This window comes from Crocodylus siamensis, chromosome 13 (genome assembly GCF_052110815.1).
Source record: "Crocodylus siamensis isolate JL-2025a chromosome 13, ASM5211081v1, whole genome shotgun sequence".
In the NCBI taxonomy this organism is placed as follows: Eukaryota; Metazoa; Chordata; order Crocodylia; family Crocodylidae; genus Crocodylus; species Crocodylus siamensis.
In genome coordinates this window covers 35,390,538-35,405,721 of record NC_143407.1, presented here as the reverse complement: position 1 = coordinate 35,405,721, position 15,184 = coordinate 35,390,538, and the positions used below count along the sequence as shown (strand labels likewise).

The following is a 15,184-nucleotide window of genomic DNA, read 5'->3' as shown; positions in this document are numbered from 1 at the left end:
CTCCTAAGAGAGAGGAGGAAAGGAGCTGGGGAGCAGCTTCCCTGCATTTGTGCAGGGGCTTGGACCGGATGACCCTCGAGGTCTCTTCCAACCCTCTGGTTCCATATCCTTGCATGGAATCCAGGCTACTAGCAATTACTCAGCACATCAGTCAAAGCCAGAGCCTCATCTAGCCCTGTTCTTCATTTTGCAGGAGATGCAGAGCACAAGCCATATATCTGTGGGGACGCAGACTCTGCTTCCACTGTCCTGGATGGGTCTGAAGACTACCTCATTTTAGCCTGTGATGGCTTCTATGATACAGTGAATCCTGATGAGGCAGTGAAGGTGGTAGCCGATCACCTCAAGGAGAATAATGGGGATAGCAGCATGGTGGCACACAAATTAGTGGCATCAGCTCGAGATGCTGGCTCCAGTGACAACATCACTGTCATTGTAGTATTTCTCAGGGACATGAATGCAGCAGTAAATGCTAGTGAGGAATCAGACTGGACAGAGAATTCATTTCAAGGAGGGCAAGAAGACAGCGGAGAAGACAAGGAAAACCATGGAGATTGCAAACGGCCTTGGCCTCAGCACCAGTGCTCAGCACCCGCAGATCTAGGGTATGATGGACGAGTGGATTCCTTCACTGATAGAACTAGCTTGAGCATAGGGTCCAAAATTAACCTGTTTGATCAAGGCTACTTAGACCTGACAACCGTGGAAGCAAGCAAACCTCAGAGTGCCAAATGTTTGCCACCAGTTCAAGTGTTCAGTCCCGGCATACCAAAAAGCGTGAATTTGGGTAATGGTTCAACGGTGAAGACCGAAGCGCCAGAGAGCGCTGCTTTGTCAGCGCATGGACAGAGCGATCCCAGGAGGTGCACCGCATCTCCGAGCTTGGGCTCCGCAGGGCAGCTCGGTTACAGCACCGAGAGCTTCTCTCCCATAGTCTCCGGCATGGAAGAGGAGCAGCCCAACGCCTTGGGCAGACGAGGTTCTGCTCTCTTTCGCTTCCACGTCTATAATGCCAAGCGACGACGAGAAACCAGGCTCAGACCAAAGTTTCGTGCATCTCCCTTTGCTCGTGAGCCTTCCCATACAGAAGGATTGGGTCCGTCCTTGCCTGTCCAAAGTGGTAGTAACATTAGGATGTTGGTAAGAAGCTCTCTGTGGTGGAGGGTGAATAGTCATAGAAGTTACAGTGAAAGTATGCTGTTCATGCTAAGACAGAGTAACTGTATACCACATTCATACCTTCACTTGCACTGTAAAATATAACGATCCTCCTTGTTACCCCCCCTTCAGATATCTAGATTAGACAGTCCCAGAATTAAAAAAAAAGAAAAAAAAAGCATCATCAGAAATCAAAAGGTGGGCATTTCAGAGCTGTGTGTATTACAGAACCTGCAAAAGCTCAGCTTATATGTACATAGACCTAGGAATTAAAAGAAATAGTGTTTCCGTCTCAATAAGAATTGCTGGTGGTGCCACTCTAAGCAGTCACAGCTGCCCAGACACATGCCCACGTAGGTATCTATACTCGCATTCACTACTGGAGGCTGGTTAGTTGGCTTATCTGAACAGACACAGTTAGGAAACAGACTTACAAACAATGCAAAGGGATATAACATTGAACCTGCCTGAGATTTGTCTGTGGAGCAATATTTTCAGAAAGATCCTCTTTTAGAACTGCCAAATTTTGTAACTGGGGGGTGGGGGGTTTCCATAGAAGTCCAGGTTGTGGGGGGTTTTTTCTTATTTTGCTTTCATTTTATCTCAGACTAATGTTAAGAGAAATCTATAGAAAAAAACCCATCCATTTTGCAGGTAAAAGACTAAAAGCCATACAGGGTTTTAACAGGTAATTGAGGAATGGAGAACTAAGCTCCTGCTGTGAGATCTCCTCTCTGGTCTCAGACTCAGACCGAGGTACATACTCCTAATTTAGCTATTTTTTCATGTAACATAAAATGTGGACTATGAAAAACTGTTTTTGTAGTTTAAAAAAAACAAACAAAAAAAGATTTCTCTGGCTTGAGGTCCAGTATTGGGGATTTCACAACCTCCTGGTGCTTTTAGTGGCATTTTTATTATTTTGTCAGTTTAGGAGACTATGTTGTCAACCGGTTTTAATCCAACACGATTGCAGTTAATGCTTTGAGCCAACCTCTCTTGGCTATCAGTTCATCTCAGGTGTTTAAAAGAAACCGAGGCTGCGGAGATGACGTTCACGTGAACAGTGCTGGCATAAATCAATCAAACCACAGAACCACTTGTTAGGGACAATAAGCACTTTGATCCGGATTCTGTTTTAGGCCCCAGATTGTAGGTGGCAAGGTGTTGATTCAAAATAAGCTGGTCGGTTTTAGGGAGGGCAAGACGGTGGCGGTACTGTGGCACTGCTGCTGAAATATGGTATCCCTCGCAGCTCGTGGGCAGGAGACTGCTGGAGTAACCCCTGGTGTGTAGCAGGGCTGTGGGTGCAGAAGGATGAGGGCAATTTTTTTGTTTCGCTGAGATCGTAAAATGCACTGACAATCCAGAACTCTGCTCCAAGCAAACTTCAGTTCACGTAGAAAGGCAGGGAAGGCGGGTTGCTCTTTTCTGTCCTTTATCCTAATAAGCGGAGTATTAATTTAAAAAATTTTAAAACTCTAACTGAAATCAAACTGTTCCAGTGAGCTGTATTGGACAGCACATTGGAATATCCCTTTTTTCACTATTCTTTGCTACAGTATCAGTCAACAGGAGAAAATAATTGGGCAGAAATAAGATGTCATTCTGCATTTCAGCAACATCCAATACCTTACACCCTCCTACCAGTAACACTTTAAAATCAGACTTAAGGTTTATATCAAATTTGCAAAATAGTTGAATTTTCAAGTCACAGGACTCTAAATTATTGGAGACCATAATACTTGACTTCTACCAATTTCCACTTATTCTTTGAGCCGCTCCTTAAAGTGATTTGATGAAACAGCAAAAAGCTGTGAGTTAACAGTTGAAAAATGGTTTCTACATTTTTTTAAATCATTTTGAGGCTTTTTTTTTTAACCATAACCATAATTAAGGGACTATTGATTGGCTGTTACATTTGTCCTTTTATGAAGCCTTAGCTGTTGTCATCAACACTCTTTAGCTGTATTCTATGTTTCAAACCAGATTTAGTAAGGAAAGCGGAGAAGCACAAAACCGTGAAGTATGCAATTTTGGGGCATCTCTCTGGTGCCTTCTCATTGTTCATGTTTTCACAGAAAGATAGATGGCACGTGGAATCTCTCTTCTGTTTGATAACTGTACTTCTACTGAAAGGTGATGCAAGTGCCATTTTTTTGAGTAAATATGAATTCAAGAGGTTACAGATGATTGACCTTCTTCCCAACGTGCAGGAATAGCACTGGACTTGAGTGTAAGTTGTCTTGGTAAGGGTGCAGCTCTTTAAGTGTGGATCCATAACAATAGTTCTGCTTCTCATACCGTTTCTCTCTAGGAAAACAAAATTACCATTGTAGTTCCAGTGTGGTCAGGTACAAAATGTTGTATAAATAGCAAGTGTTCATTTCCTCTCTAAATACATATTTATAGAGTAGATAGGAACCATTTGTAAGGTAAGTCCTTTAAAATTCTCTAATACATATTAAAAGTAGTGGTTATTGGTCTGATATATGCTGCTCTTGATTCTACACACTAGACAAAAAAGCAGTGCTTTGTGAAATGCAGTGTTTTCTCTTAATGCCACTGGTGATAGGAAGTAGTTCTCTTCAGTTCAAAATCCTGTGCCCTTATTTGCTGCTTGCTAACGTAAGCAATAAGTACCCCTCTAATGGTATCTAAGCGTTCTGTACCTTGTATTTTTGATTGTCTAACTGGTGACAAATGTAAAAAAAACCCCCATATTAGACAAATTACAAAAGTATCTATAACTGTATTTATTAATTGTTAATTCTGAGATTCAGTCTGTGACTTGTGTTTTGTATTTTTATTGTGCATCTCTTAGTGGTGGTGAAATTTGTATAACAAACCTTTCCAATAAAGAGCTGAAGTATCCCTTTTTCGAGTTAACACAATCTGCATCAGTTTCAGTTTACATGTTAAACGTGTCCTGCAAAAATAGGAGGGAGGTAGTGAAAAAGTGTTTAGGGAGTTGTGTTGGTTTTGAGAAACGGACTTCAGGCCGTCTGTCTGAAGCTGTTCCAGACTTGCCTGTAAACTAGTCACTGTGAGTTTAATGGGATTCATTCAATCCCCACTCTAAGTTTCCTGTGTATACGTTTTTTCTTTAAATGTGCAACTCTGAGGAACGTCTGCTGTTGCAGAGAGCAGTATAGCACCAGACCAGGGAGCTGTTTAACCCACTTTGATTTGCACTAAAGGTGGGTGGAAACGCATGTAAATATCTTTTCTTTACCTAGAAGTGCCATCAATTGTCCTTGCAAGTTAAAATCATTCAGGATTTAGTTTTAGGCTGCAGTGTAACACTTGAGGACAATGTGGAAGCAGATTTTAACTTATACCACATCTATAGTGGTACATTGTCATAGAAACTCCACTCAGTTTTGGGAACTGTGCGTATCAGTGAGAAGCGCGCTGTCCTGTGGGCAGATATGCATGAGGCACAAATTCAGTGCTTACAGACAGGACCGCAGTCCAAGTCCACTCTTCTACCACTAAGCACTCCCTCCCCTGGCACCGTTCTGCTGTAGAAATGAGAAAGATTGATCTAAATTAGTGGCTGATTTGGCACAACTTCTTCATTTGACACTATTCTCATAGACAAAGCCAGTCAAGGGGATACTCCAGCTTTGGTCATGCCTATGATTTAGGGCAATCTTTCTTTGGCTCATAACTCTTTGCAACAGGAAGAAAGCTTCCTTCCCTTGTATCATGTGCAATAATAGTCCAGCGTAAATGCAACTTCTGACTTGGATGCTCCGTCCTTTACTAGTCATTGTTAACAAGGCGCTAGCATTGTAGCTGCCAGCATTATGGTGAAGCATTAGAGGAAAAAAATCGCACCTATTCAATGTTAGTCCAATAACTGTAATTGCATTTTGCTCGTTTTGTTAACAGCTTCCTCTACTGTCCAATTAGACGCAGTCAAAACAAGAATAGGGCAAGCTGGGCGAAGTTCACCCTGAGCACTTTTACTCGCAAGAGTAACTTGTGTACATAGGCAGATCCGGTTCTGGAGCGCCAGGTGTGTTGTCAGCTCTCACACTGGGCCCTCCTGTCGATATGTGTGTCCTCTTGTTCACAAAACTTCTGCTGTATTCTTTCCCAAGTCGACCAGTTTAAGCTCTAACCATTTAATAGTGTTGGGACCTTTCCATTTGCAACCGTGTTCTGCAGCTCACATGCAAGTTCAGTTATAACCATGTATTAGTCATACAGATTTTATTTATTAATTCAAGTTGTTTATACAGACAAGGATTATGTTGAAATTTTACCAGTATCTTAATAAAACAGTCATTTAAAACTCATTGCTCAGTGGTCTGTTTCTTCCAAGACAAAATCAGAACAACAAGCACATTCCTTGTGCTAAGCTCCTATGTGGCAGACTATTGAAGGTCGCTGCTGAGGGAATTCAAGCAGCTAGAGGAGATCAGTGATTCAAGTACAAATGCGGACCTGCCTGCATCTTAAGTAACGGCAGAATTGGGTATAGACTGTGTAAGTGACACTCCGGCTGCAGCTCTTACTGCAGGGTTTGGCTTGTGCAATAGCTACACCATTTCCCCCTTGTGTAAGTGTTTGAAGTGCCAACTCCATAGGAAGGGAAGCAACACCTCCCTCTCAGGCCCTGCCCAAGTCCAAATGGCCAGGAAACAGGGTCTGCACTCAATTGCCTTCCACATGCAAGCCACAGGCACCTGTATTCAAACTCCCTTGAAAGCAGACAGTTTGGGAATTTTAGAAAGCAGCTCGATGCCAGTCTTCACCACAGATTTATTCTTGGGACCCTGGGTGAAGGGATCTGTGAACCGACTTTACCTCTCCCCTCCATGGACAGCAACAGGGACTAATTACAGGTTTTCCTTGTGCGGTGAATACATGCGTCTCCATTCAGAATGGCACAGGAAACACTGGCTGGTCTGCACGTTGATAAGGAAGACAAAGCTAGAACCAGGCTAGCTGTAGAGTAACAGGCCAGCTCACAGCTTTCTTTGGGAGGGACAGTGGGGGCCTCAACTCAGTGCTACTGTCACAACCAGTGCCAGCCCTTGGTACGGCCACACAGACTTTTTTTTTTTTGGCAGGAGTTGAGCACTTTAGCCAAGACGCAGTCTCTGAAATTAAACTTCAAGAAGCTTTGAGCCACAGACTCAGCAGTTCCACAGTAAAGTGGAAGCCACTGACTTTAGACTCCTGCATCGTGGGGGACAGGAAACTGCTGGATTCCCAGCTGAGGCTGGATCGTTTTAGTTCTTTGTAGGAAAAAGCCTTTGTGAGTAACCTGTTGTTAGTCGGATGTCTGCTCCAAAGGCCCGACTCAACCATCAGGCAGGGCAGGATGTCAAACCCTAAAGCACCTTGATGTTCGCTAACAGATCAGTCGCTGCAGAGTCCCGGGAGCAAGAGAACCTGTGCTAAAACACGCAGAAAATCTACCAGGTAAAAGTGTCACCCAGTCTTGACAAACACATGGGCAAGGGCAGGGGCTTGTAACTCTGGAATGAGTCGAGTCCTCTACAGCCAACCTACCATGCCCTTAACCCTTACATGACTTAAAACCAACTTGGCTGAGGAGGACGTGGTTTCAACCAGCCTCAATTCAGAAACACCCTCACAAACCCCCGGCCTGAGTTCAACAGAATGGGAAAGCTAAGGATACTGAACAACAACATCAGTTCATACCCCTCCTGCCTCCATCCAACGCACCATTATCATTGTTCCCGTGCTTATGACAGGGATCAGAGTGCACATGATATGGCTAATTCTTTAAAGAAAGTTCTGCGATAGTGGAGGAAGATAGACGCTGAAAAGAAACAGGAGGGCAGAGGTCCAGTGCCAGAGCGACTGAGAACGGCTGTTAGGCAACTGCTTTCACTGGGTAGGTTCTGCCCCAGCTCCACCTCAAACACTCCACATCAAACAGCCAACACAGTGCATTTTTGAAAAAAAAAAAGCCCAGATGGACCGTTAACTCCTACACTCAGCTGCCAATGTTCAATTCTATTAATGATGCAACCAAAAAGAGAAGAAAAACAATCCCAACTTCAGCTGAATAATTCGCAGACGCAGGCGTGCAGCACAAGAGGATAAAGAGAGTCTTGTTTTTTCTTTTTTAAATGCGTAAGCACCTGCAATTGTACCTGTGTATAGATGGGCATCAAACAATTTCACGCTGTATTTCAATGTTCATTTTATTAACAAAGTGCAAAGTTTCAAACTAAACTATGAATCACACAGCACTTACACAGGGGAACAGTCTTACATACAAAAAACTCCAGCACATACAGCAAGATGAGACAGGAACACTCTACGAACATTTACAGTTACCTTTGCTTTTTCAACAGCCAGTTATTCAGCTTTCGTTGTAGCTTCACAAACTGTTTAGCAGCTCAAATGCAATGCACCGTGGCAAAAAAAAAAAAAAAAAAAAAAAAAAAAGGTTTGGCAACATGTTCTAAGTTGGTCCAAGGTGGAGACGGAAGAGGAGGGTAACTAATGGTTGGAGAGGCTGCTCCTCTTTAACATTAAGTTAAAACATATCTGTAGGGTCCCCTGCATTTCTACTGGCACAGCTATTCCTACATCTCCTCCACTGCACCCGCCTCAGAGTCACTAGACAAGCATGCTCGCAGGGCTCCAGCACCTTTCGAACATTTGTTCAGAGAATATGTTTGAACCAAGAGGAACGCAGTCTTTCTGCTATAAGAGGCTGTCACAGGGCAGGAGGACCTATGCAGAGGTTTCAAGGCGGTGAGGAAGAACTACAGAATGTAATGAAGTCAGCTTATTCTACCATGAACAATCCTGATGGCATAAGTAAGCTCCAGTGGCAAGAGTACCTCTTCTCAGGGGCATAAGCAGGTTAGTGTGAACCCAGCTCTTCAAGACAGTCTTCTGCAGTCACCAACCCAATCCTTTACCTGGCCCAAAGAGAATCATACACAATTATTTCATTAAACAGGGCCTGTATTAGAGCAATTATGGTTTATGGACTAGGCAGGAAGGGTGTGAAGGATTTAAGGCACTGAAATCTAGACCCTCCCACGGAAAGAACAGATATGAAACCTCTGATAACTGAAGACCAGTCAGGCATGGGTAGGGAAGGAGGGAGGGACAAACTGGTCTTAAAAGTCTATGTAAAAAGAAAAATCACGGACATGGGCCAGGATCTCACCAACTTCCACCCACAAACGAATCTGCTCTGAGAAGCAGCTGCAAGTGGCAGGTTATTAATTATTCTGTGCACTATGTTCCCCTCTATCCTCCCCTTCCACAGTCTCTCAGTCTGACGGGAATGCACACTGCCCTGTGTTTCATTTGGGGATCTAGGAACAGGAAGCTCAAGCCAGAGAGCTGAGAATATTAAGCAGCCCTGATTTTTCAAGATGACTGGGATCAAGCAGACCTGCCACCAGAGCAGCGTTCAATTACCTGGTACTGTCCTCACCAGTGGCAAAACCGAGATCTTCAGGACCCGTCTGATCACCTTCAGGAAACATGGAACCCAGCTCTAGGACTGAAAGACAGTTACAGATGATCCTTTAGCCTGGCACCCCAAACTACTCTAATTTAACTGAAGTATTTGGTTCCATGATCTGCAAGTTTTGAGGAGACTGAGATTTCATTCTTAACAGCAGATAAAACCCTTGCTCTGCACAGGGCTGCTCTCCAATGGCAGTGTTTGGACTGTTCTGTCACCTCCGGATTCGACGTTTGCTGTGGAGTTCTGCAGCCTAATTCAGAATCAGCCACTGAGCTGGTTCCAAGTAAGGAATCCAGACCCAGGTTTGACGCTGATGCCAGACCACTACCCAGCCTCCTTAGACTCAGCAATCAGCTGAACAACTTCCAAGTAGCCCCATGAGAAGTTTCTAATGTTTTCACAGAACAAGAGTTGGCAGAGACTTTTACTCCTTTTAAAACCAAGCTGAAGCGCTCCTAAGCAGATTACTGTCATTTAGGAGGCACCCTCATTACCAGGTATCTTATTTCAGGTCTCATGACTTATTGCCCATTTCCTCTAGTGGAAATGAGGCAGACAGCTGCACCCAAGTCCACTGCTCTGCTCAAAAGCCAGCTAGGTTTGTGGAGGAGATAACCTGGAAAGCCACTGCTTTGGAAAGCCGGGGGTGGGGGGCAGCGGCGAGTGCGAATCTGACACCACAGAGCCCCCAAACACTTCCCAAACTCGCCATTCAATGCTGCAGCTCTGCAGGGACACTGGGGCCTGTTCTCAGGACATGCTCACCACCCAGAGGTGGATGACACCATAACTGCTCTGTGGCCTTCCAAGCTGGGCACGAGGTTCTGCCTTGCTGAAGTTAGACGAATGATGTCCGCTAGGTTGCCATGAACAAAGTCCCCCCTTGCTTAGATGAAGTGCAGTGTGAAAGGACTCAAGTGTCATTTCAGCTCAGAACGAGGTAAAATTCTGTCCCCGTCTTGTAATAAAAGGCAGACTAAACAAGACCTCAAGCTCAAGCCAGTAACGTTGGCAAATGCTCCTTGGGGTCTAACACCTGCACAGCACTGCCAGTCTCTTGGCCTGGGAGATGACATTTACCCACATAAAACACAAGCCAGGTTAGGGCTGGCCCTTGGACATCTGCCCTCTGACTGCGTGTTATTACCGAGGGTTCTACCTTCACTCGAGGACTGGACGGCAAAGGCATGGTTAAACCCATCTGAGGCCGATGCGGCATCCTCCGGCTCTTCATTTTCAGTGTCACATTCAATGTCGCTGTCACTGCTCATGCCCGGCAGAAGGTGGAGGACATGCTTCTGGCACAGCCCAGCTGCATGGAGCAAAGGATAATGCTCAGTAACAGCTGCAGTGAGAATCCCATCACCAAGCTCCTCAGCTTCCTGCCACTCCCAAGGTGCACCAACAGCCAGTGCCAGGACTCGGCCACAGAACAAGGAAGAGGAGCAGTGGGCACAGTTGGAGCTCAGCGCATCTACCCAAAAGGATGAGCAGCAGAAGCCACCTGCGGACCATTTCCAGCTTGGTTTGGCTATTCAGAAGCCTGATTCAAAGGAGCAGCCCTATATGAGTCTGTTGTGTTCCAAGTGCAAACTCAGCCACCTGCATTTCCTCCCAGCTTCATTGCTGTCTTCAGGTAGCTACCAGCCCACCTTTCCCAGGGCTTCACCAGACTGCTGGTAACGATCCAGACTTGCAGTGCATCTATACACCAGTGGCTAGCACAAGAGCTAACTAATGGGGTACTTCGTGTGACCTCACCTTGTACCCACACTCATTTACCCTTAAGGTTTTATCACAACTGCAGCTCAAACAAGTGCTGAGAAATCACTGATTTCAGGTGGTCTTCCAACTGCTTTGTCCAAGTTGGCCAGGCCCTAAAACCTGGCAAAGCTACACTTCATTGACTCACTGTGGAATTCAGAAGTGTCGTGTCTGAGCAAAATTAGGCAAGTAATATTTTAACATGAGAATCCTACAACCAGCCTCTCAATATTTTCCAGAGCTATATCTGTTTAAAACACATAAGCATAACATGATGATCCCCGATTCAAACCAGATGGAGGAGTAGGTTTGCCTGTTCCAAGGACTGAGAAATCTAGTTCTCAGGACTCGCAACTAACCCTAGCAATTTGCTTTCTCGCAGCTGAGATATGGCTCTGTTCTTGCGACTCTACCCCTCTCAAAGGAAATAAATTGTAAGATGCGTTTCCTGGGGTTTTAACAATGAAATATTTTACTTTTAAAAAACATGTTTTCTGTTACAGCTCCCTTCTAGAGCAGGAGAACGGCAGGAAGCATCACGATCATGCTGCAGTGACTAAGAGAAGAAATTCAGTTTTATGTCACTGCGAGACCTTCTGCAAATGCCAACACCTACACAATGTTGCACACTGCAGAGAGAGATGGATGCTGGCACCTTAATATAGGCTTTGCGCTACAATTCAGTCATTGAAATTCAAATTAGTGCAGAGGTGGAAGGCAGCAGAGTTTCAACAAGATATGAAGAAAAAAAGCCACTCTTCCACACAGACCATCAATAAGTCAGTCCTCCAGCATGAAAAGGATTCAGCAAGAACAAAGAGACTGGAACCTTTGTTTTCAATAGCTAAGATACCTTCCAGCTTTCCCAGGAAATAGTGGACTCACATGCTGGAAAGTCTGCTTTAGACTAGACTGAAGAGCTGTCCCAAAGCAGACGTGGTGCCAGCCACCACTGTGATTACCCCAGAAAGCAGAAGCCCTACGCTCAAGGTTTCCTGCTAGATTTTAAAATAGCATAGGTGACACCCATATTTAGATGCAGTTATTTTTTTTTACAACTGTCTGCCTAATTATAGGACATGAAGACAGACATCTGGAGGTGGGAAACTAAACTAGAAACCCAAACTAAGAGAAAGCTCCTCAAAATACTTCCTGCTTCTCTAGAGTCCTATTGTACTGTGACTGCATCATGTCTCTGAGACACCTACACCCTGTGAGCAGCCCCCCGCTCTGCATTTATAATGAATCTACCAAATGCTGCACAGTTCAGCCACCAAGTAGGGCTTTTTTTAAACACACCAATTTGGGGAAATGAAGTGGTAGGGCTTGACGAGTCGCCACATGGCTCCTAGGGTTATTTACCTTCTTCTGGCCCTGCCGAGGCAACTTCAGAGAGCACGGCCTGGAGCTCCCCAGTTTCCGAGTGGCTTTCCAGATCAGCTGTCGGTGCTCCTTCTGTACGACATCCTTTAGAACCTGACCTTGAAAAGGGGGTGGGAGAGTCATGCTATAGCACCTAAAGCATTCAGTGCAGACGTGGGGCGGCTGCTCCGGCTACCTGCTGGATAGCACCAGCTGAGCCTCTCCCACATCCATGGAAACCTCTAACTTTGAAGCTACTTGGATTATTCACAGGGCTCTAGTTGTGGCTAGAAGTAGAAAGCTGGTTTTCCCAAGGCAGCATTCTTCCTCTGATGTACACCACTGAACCACCCAGCCTCTGGAGTTTGTGTCTCTACCCCATACTTACAATGGAAAAGTTCAGTTCTCCTAAAGCCAGCCTTCTTCAAGCTGCCCTCTCACATCACAGACAGCCACAGAGCCAAGAGGCCACCCCATCAGACACTTGCTGGGTATGCAGAGAAACTCAGCTGCTTAGTTCATGGCACCCGTGTCCCATCTTGGGGAACTAAACTGTACTTAGGGACTTCTCAAATTAGCAACAAAAAAGGGAGTAGATTCCAGGTAAAAAGCCCTCTCCCACAGAAAGAAGCCATGTACCAACTCCTCTGGGAGAGCTTATGGAGAGAAATACTAGGAAAATAAGCAAGAGACTGCAACCAAAGCAGGCAAACCACACCACCTTCTGCCAGGGCGGTTATTCAAGTGAGCTGCTCTATCCCACCCCATTCTACATAAGGAACAACAGGAGGGACTTTCAGCCCATGCGTGGACCATGGCAGGTGCCTTGGAGGCATCAGTTGCAGGAGCAAGAGCTCCAAAGTCATTTGCCCTCTTGGCTGCACACACCTGATTGTAGTGGCTTGTTTGGCAAGGGAAGAACTTACCCCAGGGCAATAGCTTTCCTTGTCTTCTCCGCAGCACTTAAACCGTTCAAACCAGGAACCCCCACATCACAATCTGAACCTTCGCAATGCCTGTCCTCTGGCTTCAGCAACGCCTCACCAGCAGCACCAATGGCCAAGGGCCTGGGGGAGCCATGCCTAGTGCTATGCTTCGCACTTCCTATGCAACCTGGGAAAAGCAGCAGCAAGTTCTAGAGTGCAACAAAGACATTTCCCAAATCCACTCAGTGAAAGACACAAATTGGATTATGAATTTGGGTGGCAAATGCTGGCAAAGATAACCGGCATTTAATGTCCCTGTCTAAGCAGTATTTGCCATTAGGATGGTTTCATGAGCTCTGTGGGCAGGTCTCTTCTACAGTTCCTGCTTCCAAGAGCACAAGGTCAGGACCACCCATACAAGACTTCCTGGGGTAGACACATCGCTCAGATATACGCAGAAGGAAAACTGGGGCCATTCGCTAGCTAGGCGGACAACACCGAGAAGTCAGTGCGCTGCTTTGTTTAAGCAGCAGATGCTCCAATCCAGCAACTATGCTATGAACGTGCAAAGGCAGGTCTCTGCACCTGGGCAGCAGCCTTCGTGGCAGCAGTTGTGATGGTTGCTACATCAGCAGGGTAGAGATTTCCACCACGCCCCCATCCCAGGAGCTCTCCCTTAGATCCCACATCTGTTTAGCACTGTGGAAAGGGCAAGGCTAGTAACCTCTCCCAATGCTTGCTTGGGACCCTCCATTTCAAGATTTCTGTAGTACAGCTTTCCTGGAACTGCCACCCATGATGCTGCACTGAAAAGCCAGAGAGTTTGTCTAGTGACCACAGCATCCACTTCCACTGACACCCGTCGCAGAAATAAGTCTCCCAAGAACATTAAGTAGAATTGTCTATTGCCCTATAGGCAGTGGAAGAATCAAACTTCTGAGACTTGGCTAATAAAGGACAAGTTAAAATATAGCATTACAAGAGACTGATTGCAAAAATAGGGTCTTCAAACTATTTTAAAAAGGCAAGAGGTTACTGCCAGAACAAGGATGCCTCTGGAACGCAAAGCAGGAGCGGTGCTGAACAGCAGTGTCAGAGTCATAGAATCACTGAGTGGGAAGGGACCTGAACAGATCATCGAGTCTGACCCCCCGCCATGGGCAGGAAGGAGCACTCGGGGGGGTGGGGGTGTCATAAGACCCCAGCCAGGTGCTTGTCCAGTCTCCTCTTGAAGATTTCCAGGGAAGGGGAGAGCACCACCTCTCTGGGAGCATATTCCAGGCTCTGGCCACCCTTACCGTGAAGTAGTTCTTCCTAATATCCAACCTAAACCTCTCCTCCCTCAGTTTGTGGCCATTGTCCCTGGTGCCTCCAAGGGGGGCCCTGGGGAACAGACTTTCCCCGAGTCCCTGCTGCTGGCCCCTGATAAGGTTGTAGCAGCCACAAGATCCTCAGTCTCCTCTTGCGGAGTCATGGAGAAGTCAGGCTGGAAGGGACCTCCACAGGTCACCTACTCCACCCGCCTGCCTGAGGCCGGATCACCCCTATCCAAACCACCCATAAAACCTTCATCTAAACTCTACCCTCAATCCCAACACAACATAGACCAAACATGTACTCTGCCACAGGTTAAGTGAGGGACCCACCGTGGCCAAAGCCCTGCTTTTATAAAATGTTGTCAATATACACTCAAGCGATCCTGGGCAGAAGGCCATGATCCCCGCTACACAGGAAGACAAAACCCCCTACAGTCCACAGCAATCTGACCATGGGGTAAAGTGCCTTCCTGACTCCAAATATGGCAGTAAGTCTGACCCAGAGCAGAAGGACAAGACCCTCTAGCCAGGCACCTCCAGCTTTGCTCCTAGCAGAAGAATCGCCACACCCCAGTTGAAGTCCCCAACCTTAGCTGTAGCCAACTGGGGAAGCTTAAACACACCCAGACACATACAGCAGGAAACAAAAGCTGGGGAGGGGAAGGGCAGGGAGCAGCCAGCAGAGTCCTGAAGCATGGGAAATACTCGTGGTAGGAAACAAGCACAGCTATGCGTAGATCAGCCCCGACTAGTGGCCACCCAACCTCCTCTTGAACACCTCCAGTGATGGGGAGTCCACAGTTTCCCTAGGGGTCTGCTTCACTGCCTCACTACTCTCACAGTGAAGAAGTTTTTCCCAATATCCAATCTAAATTTACTTTGCTGCACCTTCAAGCCACTGGTCCACATCCTCCTCTGTGGCAAGAGAGAAAAGGTACTTTCCCTCCTCTTGATGGCAACCCTTCAAGTATTTGAAGACTTCCATCATGTCCCCTCTTAAGTGCCTTTTCTGCAAGCTGAACACGCCTAGCTCCTTCAGCCTCTCCTTGTGCAATTTGCACTCCAGGCAGATCATCTTTGTTGCCCACCTCTGGACACACTCTAATTTTTCCATGTCCTTTTTAAAAATGTGGAGCCCAGAACTGCACACAGTACTCAGATGGGACCTAACCGGT

General features: G+C 46.1%; 2 protein-coding genes across 9 annotated transcripts in view; one reads left to right on the top strand and one right to left on the bottom strand.

Moving 5' to 3' along the window:
• The window catches only part of PPM1E (protein phosphatase, Mg2+/Mn2+ dependent 1E), a 91,844-nt gene extending 86,379 nt beyond the window's left edge, over positions 1 to 5,465 (top strand). For both annotated transcript variants that reach the window (XM_090025987.1, XM_090025988.1), the window contains exon 7: positions 194 to 5,465. In XM_090025987.1, the coding sequence (XP_089882113.1) occupies positions 194 to 1,263 (1,070 nt within the window). In that variant the 3' untranslated portion in view covers positions 1,264 to 5,465. The remainder of the gene's footprint in view (positions 1 to 193) is intronic.
• Positions 5,466 to 7,333: 1,868 nt separating this feature from the next.
• TRIM37 (tripartite motif containing 37) overlaps positions 7,334 to 15,184 on the bottom strand; it is a 41,177-nt gene continuing 33,326 nt past the window's right edge. For 2 of the 7 annotated variants that reach the window (XM_090026223.1, XM_090026227.1), the window contains exons 21-25: positions 12,694 to 12,880; positions 11,768 to 11,886; positions 9,789 to 9,953; positions 8,590 to 8,674; positions 7,334 to 8,078 (exon numbers count right to left, since the gene is read on the bottom strand). In XM_090026223.1, the coding sequence (XP_089882349.1) occupies positions 8,075 to 8,078; positions 8,590 to 8,674; positions 9,789 to 9,953; positions 11,768 to 11,886; positions 12,694 to 12,880 (560 nt within the window). In that variant the 3' untranslated portion in view covers positions 7,334 to 8,074. Of the gene's footprint in view, positions 8,079 to 8,585; positions 8,675 to 9,788; positions 9,954 to 11,767; positions 11,887 to 12,693; positions 12,881 to 15,184 lie in introns of those variants that run through there. The other 5 variants (XM_090026225.1, XM_090026224.1, XM_090026226.1 and 2 more) reach the window with 5 other exon arrangements.